Consider the following 9,381-nt stretch of genomic DNA (forward strand, 5'->3'; position numbering starts at 1 on the left):
CGGACCATTCACTTTTTTGTTGAAATGATCTTCATACAAAGCCATATTTTTGTTGATGAAGCCTGGCATATTACTTCACTTGTTGACCAGGAAATGTGGGATGCTCTTTACCTGTTGAGATGGTTCAACCTCCTCACTGGATGACAAAACAAGAGTGTGTATCAGATAGTGACTGAGGAGTATGAGAAAGCTCGAAGTGGAGTTTATGAACATCTTGACTGATGAAGAAGAGCAACTTGACAGTGCTAGCAACACGTTTAAACTATCAGCTATCATGAGCCAGGCTTGGGAGATGGGGACATTCTGGTATAGCCTCGCCCTGTCCAGCCCAACTGGGCTTTTCACACTTTTTGGCAAAAAACTCCAACCAAAACTAATTGAGAAATGTCCCGATCATGGTGCGTTTCACCAAATTATGCCATGGTACTGGGCACAGGATATAGTGAGCATTGCAACACGCAAGCTAGCGGACAGAAAGGATTATGATGCCCGACTTCGGCAAGCATTTGAGGAAGACACTCACACAAGTCCGACTCCTAATTTGTCACTGCCCGGCTTCCTCGCTTGAACCCGTCTGGTTCTGCTCTCCGAGTGCTATATGAATAGCTTCCTCAAGAGCGAGCTTTGCTTTTTCATCCTTAATCTTTTCTCGCTTATCTGTTGCAGCCTTGGCCGAAGAGCTGAGCAATTGGAGAGTCTTCACATCCGCCTTCATACCAACCATTGCCTCCTTGCCCTTCGCCTGGTCCGGTTCAGATTTATCGGTCATTTTGACTAAGCTACTCATACTTTTAATGTCAGTAACAATGCTTCTTTAAACCATGAAGTTCACTGTGAAAGATCATCGTACAATCAGGATGAACAATTGTCCGGTGTTTGATAATAGCGCGGCTCGACAAGTCTTGGGTGCGCGAGGTGGAAACAGTAATACTGATCAATAAGAACATATCAACTCGGGGGAGCACGGTAAGACATTTATAGAGATAAATATGATCTTTGCGCCCCATCACTGCTTCTCCTGGTTAGGCCATAAATATATTAGGCAGCCGCAGGAAACGACATCTATTCCTAAGGATTTGCTCCAACCTTGTACCAGGGTCTGCTCATACCCAACTCCTTGGGTATGGCGTACCGGTTGAGAATTGTTGTGGACGGATTTACAACTTTGACATTGTGAACCGAAATTATGCACCACATGCTCCTACCCCAATAATCACGAGGCGCCAACGCACGTTAAAGATATTGCAGCTGAAAGAGCTTTTTTTCCGGTCGGGCACCACGATCGAGTGCGGCGCCACGCGACTTCTCCCCGATTACATTTATAATGAACTAAGCTCTTTCATGCATAAAAGCGTCATTTTGAGACGCATGCCCCGCCAAATTTTTTTCTCCCTATTTTTTTTCTTTTTCCAGTCGCCGCAAACTCATATATCCCTTGTCACAGATGTGAGTTATAATTCAGCTTAGCATCTTCAGGCATATATTAATAAGTTTAGATCATTTGAGAGAGGGAACTCCCCATCTTACATCATCATGGCCTCCGATAAAGTTGACACGGAATCAAGAGATACAAGCGAATTCGAACCTTCGACAATTGATAGCGATGCTAAACGAGATTTGAATGAGTTAGCAGAGTGGTTTCGGACGGCAGAAATGGTCACTCAGGCGAAAAACACATGGCGTTGCGTTGATACGGCAAGATTTCAGAAGGTCGATCCGCTGCTAAGCAAGTTGAAACTGGACAAAGTAGATACCTCTGACCCATGACTCATTCGCGATGTTGCTAACTATTTGTGCTAGGGCTGCAAATTTACCCTCTACAGAATTTCCGGATATACGAGGATTCTAAAAGGACTGGGGTTTGACAATCTTTTTTTTCCACTATTGGGAGCTGTAGATATACATGGCGTACGCTTTGAACCAGGGAAATATACTCGGTTTACAAGTAATCAAGTTGTCGATGCTCAGTTGGACTTTCTCATTATCTCAGTACCAGAAGACGCGTCAATGTCCAATGAAAGCAGGCTGGAGTGAATCGCTGTTGGGCGAACTGAGGTAGAAGGGACAATGGCTGGAACGGTTGCATCCACTGGGGGGCAATAAATTAAACTGTCTGTGCAAGCCTAGTTACAGGACTTGAATTTTCCACCATGAATTCTCCATTAAGATACTGTAAATCTGCTTCCGTGAGCTGGCAAAAAGCAATTGGGTAAACATCTCCCTCGGCGGACGGGTTGACAGATTGTCCGTAACCCGGGTTTGGGTAAACATCTCCCTCGACGGACGGGTTGACAGATTGTCCGTAACCTTGGGGAAATTGCGGTATGAGTGCACCTGCTAATGTCGGTTCAGATTGCATTGAATAATAGGCAGGGTCATAAGCTGAATGGTTGCCACTTGGGTTGTTATTATTGATGGGTTGCTGTGTTAGCTGTTGTTGAAATTGTTGAAGCATTCGGGCCGCCTCTCGCTCTTCAAATGCAAGCTCCCCGATGGGACTTAGTTGTCGACCATTGCACTCACGAGCACCCGAGCCACTTGGACAACTGTAAGTTGGGGATGTGTGTTTATTTTGATTCGAAGTTCCTGTTTGCTGTGAAGGATTGTTGGTTGAAATGTGTTCTAAAACATGTTAGAGTCGGCAGAGAAGTGGAGATCAGGCTTGAAATCTTACTTTTCAGGTGGATAGTACCATCATCATCCCAGGTCACGTATTTTCTCACTATGTTTAACAGGCTGCTCGAAGCTTTTCTAAGAGTGGCATGAGGATTTTTGCTGTTTTCGCCATTTTCGCCGTTTTTGTTGTAAGATATTAATCCATCAAGGATGAGTTTCACTGATGAAATGCACTTCTTAGTCCTGCCTTCATTGAAATATTTCTGTTGAAGCCAGTTGGTGAACAACCGCTGCTGTTCATTGTTTAAGCGATATTCACATCTAATGAGTGTGTTGGTTAATAATAGTCCATGTGAAAGAGAATGGCAAAGTCACAAGTTGGAAACTTCCTTGCTCAGCTCAAACACAATCACTGGGTCAACTTCTTTCATCAACTTAATGTAGCCTCTACCTTGTCTATCATATGTTTTTATTTCTCCTTCACTACATTTTTGATCTGCAGCAACTTGATTGAATGCCCTAGTCTTGCGTTTGGTTCCAGTCAATTTAATTGACCAAGTTTTCTGATCAACCTCGTGAATCATGAAGAGTAAGGAAAGGCGATTTGCAAAGAGAGCATTGGCTTCTCTTGCTTCTGATCCTTTCAAAAGCTTGTTCAACCGGAGTGCCGGTGTTGAAAGGGACATATCCAAGAGACTCTTGGTTGATCCCCAAATCTTTTCACAGGAGGTTATTGAAAAAGAAACATCATTGAAGTTTTCTTTTAATTTGATAAACTGTTCCTCCATCCACGCCGCGGCCAATTCCCTTCCCTGGCTCTTGTCAATATTTGCCTCCGCACTTTGTCGCTTCTTGGATACGCGACTCTGTAGAGCATATTGTGTATTCCTTATAACCACTGAGCGACGATCGAGGTTTGAAGTGCTGGGAGGATAGGTTGTCTCTGTGCCCACTGAGCGGCTGTAGCAACTGGAAGTGCAGGGTAGAGGATCTTTGAGGCGCTGGACGGATACATTGGGAAGTAATTTTGAAATGAGTCGCCCCAGTGATGGACCCTGAGGCAGGGTGCGTGACGGATGAATTGATGATGGAGGGGTAGAAATATTTGCAATATTTGAGAATCTGTATTGCACTGGGATGAGTTCAAAACACTGCTCTGGAGTGCCCCTAAGCAAGAACTGACGGAAGTCATGCAATAAGCTCTAGTGCCGCTTTAAGAAAGTGATGCCCAATCTAAGACATGGTAATATATTACCTCTGAATTAAGTACTGTAGAGGGAGAGAGCTTCTCTAGCACTTGGGAGAGAGTAAGAATCTCCATAATTTTGGTTTTGAGATATGGTTTCCTCGAGAACAAAGTGCTGTATACTTTTGTAGTGACTCTTGAAGCTAAACCCAAATTCTACTGCGCAGTGTCTCCAGACCCTCTGGTGAGGATTGCTCTGAGCACATGACTTTGACAAAACTGGTTTAGTGCTGTGCCGGATTACTTAGATAATATGCTGCAACCGAGCAGAACAGAGGGTCTGAGCCCGCTGAGAAAAGATCTACACATGATAATCGTGTGCGATGCGCACGATTATCACGTGAGTGTGGAGTCCAGTTTTTCAGTGGTGAGCGAACTTGGGTCTGGGCCAAGCGGCCCAAGTGTTGCGCCTTGCTTTCCACAGGTCGATTGCCCCTGGCGTTCATGCAACCCATGCCATTGCTGGTACGGGATGCCTGGGAAAGATAGAACATCTTGAAAAAGTGACTTTTGGCTTAATGAAGCTATCCTTGGTCAGGCTTTAGGCCATCACGGCACAGCTGGTCTTTTCTTGGCCCAATGAGGACAGTGGTCGCTTGCCGTTGGTTCCATCACCTATGCTTCACTAATGCATTCATCCAAAAGGTGGAAATGGCTTGTGGAGAGGCGCAACACGGGCGGAGACACGGGCTTGCGTCGATCGCCTTGGAAAACGATATCCGTGAAGGCGAATGTGATACATGCCCAGCTTGAGCCCGAGCCATCCTCATGCAAGGGATCACTATCTTGATATTAATTGAGGCCGGCTTTGCACCTCAGTGCTTTCGATTATAAGAAACGCTTCACCGCTCGCCCGTTGCCTTGTTTGAATACCGACTGGCATCCATGTTGGCTCGCACTCGGATTATTGCCTCGCAAGGAGAAATTTACCATCATTGCATGCGAAGGGCGTGCTAATCATCGCCCAAACTGGAAAACAGTTGAGCGCACAGTTCAACGGAGCACCATTGCCAGCTTGCAGGCTAAACCCTCCAGTTTTGAGATCATGCCAGTGGTATGTACATGTCCCATCTGTGATAGGCTTCGCTAATAGAACTAGGCTTCGCCTCCTATTCTCCAAATCGTAAGGCGGGTGAATGGGTACTTGATCAGTGCAGGCACTGGCAAGGTACTTCCAGCCTCACCATCTGATCTTATGACCTCGTGGGCGGGGGTTGCCATGTTGCTCGAGGCTGGTTATATCAGGGATGCAATGCAATTCATCCGGTCATGCCCATTGAGTAGTGGCCACCTGCATATCATTGGTGAAAAGACTTCTATTCCTCGCGCTGTTACGCTCTCTTTTTATGGATCACACACCCACACCATGACTATCCCATTCAAAGCTCTTAATTGGAGGGTTGGTTCTGCTGTCACTATGAGCTTTGTGATCGGATTATGGACAAACTTGTGGATATGCATCCATGAATGCTGCGATTGGTGTCGGTGTATATAGTTTCTCAGCTCATCGGATGTTCTGTTTTCGCTGCTGGCATCTGGGACAACAAGCCCAGCTGGTATAAATTCTTCCCTCTTCCTTCTCCCCCACCGGAAAGTCCATGTATACAAACTTATTTCCCCATCGCCTTCTTCATTTGTGATCATTATGACATCCTACACAAATGGCGTCCTCGAAACTCCAGCGGAATCCGCGGACGGGATTGAGATAAACTATGACCCAAGACCGAGAGTCCGAATTACGAACATTGCGATCATCAACGCAGTGTCGGTGCCTGGCAGACATACACGCTCCTTAAATCAATACCAAGCTCCTGGCGCTATCTACCATGATCTTCTCTTGGCTAATAACCCGCATAATCAATCCTTGTCTGCAGCAATTCGAAAGATTCGACACGCTCTGGACCTAGAACTGGTTATCATGAAAAATGCGAACGACACAGGCGAGCATTATTGGAAGGAAGTGATCTATCGCCAGTTTTTAGGCTCCTTTAAAATTCATCATGTTGGAGGGAGTGTTCTACCCGAGGCTGAAGATACAAGCTCTATTGAAGTCACTCTGCGGGGAATCTCCATTCAGGATAGGGGTTTACTTCTTATATTCAGATCTTATGATGAGAGCTTTTGTTTTTTTGTTGCTGTTACAGTTGAAGATATCCAGCACCTTCGCCGACGTGGGGTTACCTTCTTGAGGAACCATGGGGAAACATCTTGACCCAGTGGAAACATTAGTATGTTATTAGAATGGAATGACACAAGAGCTCCACTAACGGCCTAAAAACAGCCTGAAGCCCCCCCGTACCGTCCCTCGCGAAATCGGCTATATAAGTGGAAGAAGAACTTTTGCGTCGTTTTCGGTGCATATTCATTGGCGGTTGGTGGCTTTGATGAGCTAAGAACCTGGGGATGCCAACATAGCACATTTGTAAGGCAAACAGTTGACATAATTTAAATTTCTTATAGTTATATGATATATTCATGCGCTTAGGCAAAATGCCATGGTAGACTTTTAGATCTTAGCGGATTGCTACTGGGCAGGTCAAATGAGTGGTTTTCTTCATAGTTCTCTTGGCTGGCTGTTCCTTGCACCTCTCTAACTGCATCTGAATAACAACGCTAAAAAAACGCATGACCCACACGCCGTTAATGCTAGCTTAAATAACAAGCAATGATGATCTGTGCCTGGCACAACCAGGTCGCCTGTTGCTAGTTATTACAGTCCAATTTCCACCCATTTTTCTTTCTAACTGATTGGATTATTAGCAAGATATGTGACCAAATTTGAGTTAATAAAGGTGCTAAGATCATTTTTCCTCAGTTTTCAAAGCCTAGGCTCGCTGTTGTCGTTGTAATCCATAAAAAAACTGATATGTATAGTTCTTAACTCCTCAAAATGTATACATATTAGGGGGAAACCATCCCCCAAACATCTGCAAATTGGAAACCATGTTCATCATCCCTTCTTTTTTTCACTATGGCTGTCAAATTACCTAGTCGACCTGGGACAGCAAGAGAACAATTACCTTCCACGGACAATTCTGATGGCATAGAGGCGAGGGTGGAACGGCGAGGGGGGAGGGTAGTTGAGGAAGAGAAGGAAGAGGAGGAAGAGGAGGAAAAGGAGGAAGAGGAGGAAGAGGAGGAAGAGGAGGAAGAGGAGGAGGCGGGCAGCGACTACCACTCTGAATTAGGGGAAGACTTAATTCCTCTCACACCAAGTGTCACCGATTATCCGTAAGGACCTGTTTCACACCAAGAATGATTATCCCAGCTAACAATCTCAGAGCTCTAGTAAGGGGAACTCAACAGTAGACATGGCCTACACAAGCTAATTAAGCAGCATGGCCGGACATATCATGCATTTTGTGAAGGGAAATACCTTTTGGTAAGTGCTCTCTCTTTACAGTGGAGAATCATGTTTATTAACTTCTTGATAGCCGAATGATGAGCTGGAGAAAGATCGGATGGACATGGTAAATGATTACACTTGATACTCATTGCATAAAATCTGACCAGGACACAGGTGCACCGGACATACGAACTGGCCTTGGGTGAACTATTTCTCACTCCCATAAGTGATAGCCCTCAGGATATTCTTGATATGGGAATGGGAACAGGTATCTGGGCAATAGAATGTGCTGAGTGTGTAAATCAGAAGTCCATAAATATTGCTTTGAGTCTGGCTAATCACCACAGCAGCAAATATCCCAGTGCGGTGGTTCGAGGAAATGATTTGAGCCCAATTCAACCTTTCTTGTAAGAAGTGTACCCACTCTACAATGTACCCCTGGCTTATGATTGATTCCAGTGTTCCACCAAATTGCACTTTTGAGGTTAATAACTTTAAGGAATTAAAATTGCCATACAAATTCAATCTCATCCATGGACGGGAGTTGGATGGTTCAATCTCCAACTGTGAAAAACTGTGCAAAAAAGCTTTTGAGCATTTAAAACCGGATGGATACTTTGAACTCAAATCACTTGAGCACGGCTTCCTCTCAGATGATGGGACACATAAAAAAGCCGTACACGCACTTGAATGGCAACAGCATATCATAGAGGGCCGAAATAAACTGAGAAAGCCTTTCTGCGGAGCAAATATCTGCGCACAGGGGATGGAAAATGCTGGCTTTGTCAATATCAAAATTCAAAGATTCATGGTATGATGAGGACCCACCACTAAAGTGAAATAGATTCCAATAGGGCCATGGCAAGAATGCAATAAATTGAAGCTATTGGGCAGTTTCGCTATTCAGGATATCCTGGAAGGACTAGAAGCATTTTCACTCCAGGTTTTCACTCAGGGTCTTCGATGGTCAATGAGTTGCAAGTATTGCTGGCACAAGTGAGAAAAGATCTGAAAAGAGAGGAACTTCACATATACCGTGAATTATATGTAATATAAGGGCAAAAGCCGAAAGCGAAAGAGTAAACGCACATCTGATCAAGTATGGAAATCGCAAAGGGAGAGCATGCTAGCTAATGGTACATACTTGTAATTAGAAAGGAAAATGATTGGTAGTTTCTCCAGAAGAATTCTTGCTTGGAGGTGCAATCCGGAAAATTAGAAACTCCGGATGCTGAGGAACTTTAATTCTACTTCCAAGTTGTGCAAGGGGATGCAGACATCTAAACGATCGCGTTCCATCAATCAACAAGGGATGCTTTCTCCATTGCACGTACACCTTTCAAGATCATTTGTGGCTATCGCTCTGAACGTCAGGTGCCATTGGTTTGTTTTGGGCTAAGTTTTGAACCGTAGGCACAATAGTGAAAACTGCGGCATTTTACGAGGAGAAAAGGGAAGATCGAGCGAGGGAAACAAAGTGGGAGGAAGGCTGGCTTTATATGCCTTCAGACCTACGCTCCCCCCCTCAAAGTATAAAGACAGAGACATTAGCTATTTCATTATAAATTTCACTGAGACTTCTCATCTACTGAACCTCTTGGTCAGTTTCATAGTTCTTTGAAGAAGTCATCTGTAGCTGCTGTGCTCACTGAAGATATAGATAGTCCTTTTGAAAACAACAAGGGTGCCGTTCCGCCCTGCTACTCTTTTGACACAATCTCCTCAATACGAAACCATGGATCAGCCATCACAAGAAAACCAGGGCGGAACGGCTCCCTCTCCAACCGAACACCTCAATATTAAAGAGACGGACAACAACAATGAACGGCTCTCTCTCCGAATTTTTTTGAGATTAAGCGTACGACACAACTAAAAAAACTTATGGAGGTGTTCTGTATGCGACAAGGCAAAGATCTGTCGACAGTGCGCTTTTTGTTTGATGGAACCAGGGTCAGACAGATGACATGCAAAATGGAGGTGTTTCTCCTATACAGACAAAATCTGGGAACTTCTGAACCATGATAGCTTTTTTTCTTTTCTTCTTATTTAATTCTCATGTTCAGGCCCCTCTCACTCATACAGAAGTCAGGGAATGAAGCCGAAACTACACTTGCATCCTTCCATTCATGTACGAAATTATTAACCCACTTGCTTACTTCCACCCCAGCCCCCA

General features: G+C 44.6%; 4 protein-coding genes across 4 annotated transcripts; 3 read left to right on the forward strand and 1 right to left on the reverse strand.

Moving 5' to 3' along the window:
- Positions 1–373: 373 nt before the first annotated feature.
- On the reverse strand, positions 374–769 carry HCAG_01646 (predicted protein; the record flags this gene model as incomplete). The annotated part of the gene is made up of 2 exons (XM_001544549.1): positions 374–426; positions 571–769. The coding sequence occupies 2 exons, from the start codon at positions 767–769 to the stop codon at positions 374–376; spliced, it is 252 nt and encodes an 83-aa protein (XP_001544599.1).
- A 764-nt stretch (positions 770–1,533) lies between these two features.
- On the forward strand, positions 1,534–2,034 carry HCAG_01647 (predicted protein; the record flags this gene model as incomplete). Its single annotated transcript, XM_001544550.1, has 2 exons — positions 1,534–1,746; positions 1,801–2,034. 2 exons carry the CDS (start codon positions 1,534–1,536, stop codon positions 2,032–2,034), a joined length of 447 nt encoding a protein of 148 aa, XP_001544600.1.
- Positions 2,035–6,057: 4,023 nt separating this feature from the next.
- HCAG_01648 (predicted protein) lies at positions 6,058–6,364 on the forward strand (the record flags this gene model as incomplete). Its single annotated transcript, XM_001544551.1, has 3 exons — positions 6,058–6,090; positions 6,144–6,284; positions 6,323–6,364. 3 exons carry the CDS (start codon positions 6,058–6,060, stop codon positions 6,362–6,364), a joined length of 216 nt encoding a protein of 71 aa, XP_001544601.1.
- A 469-nt stretch (positions 6,365–6,833) lies between these two features.
- Positions 6,834–7,350, forward strand: HCAG_01649 (predicted protein; the record flags this gene model as incomplete). The annotated part of the gene is made up of 3 exons (XM_001544552.1): positions 6,834–7,093; positions 7,169–7,244; positions 7,297–7,350. The coding sequence occupies 3 exons, from the start codon at positions 6,834–6,836 to the stop codon at positions 7,348–7,350; spliced, it is 390 nt and encodes a 129-aa protein (XP_001544602.1).
- Between the last annotated feature and the right edge of the window lie 2,031 nt (positions 7,351–9,381).

Source organism: Histoplasma capsulatum, genomic scaffold (assembly GCF_000149585.1).
Source record: "Histoplasma capsulatum NAm1 scaffold_1 genomic scaffold, whole genome shotgun sequence".
Taxonomy (NCBI): Eukaryota; Fungi; Ascomycota; class Eurotiomycetes; order Onygenales; family Ajellomycetaceae; genus Histoplasma; species Histoplasma mississippiense.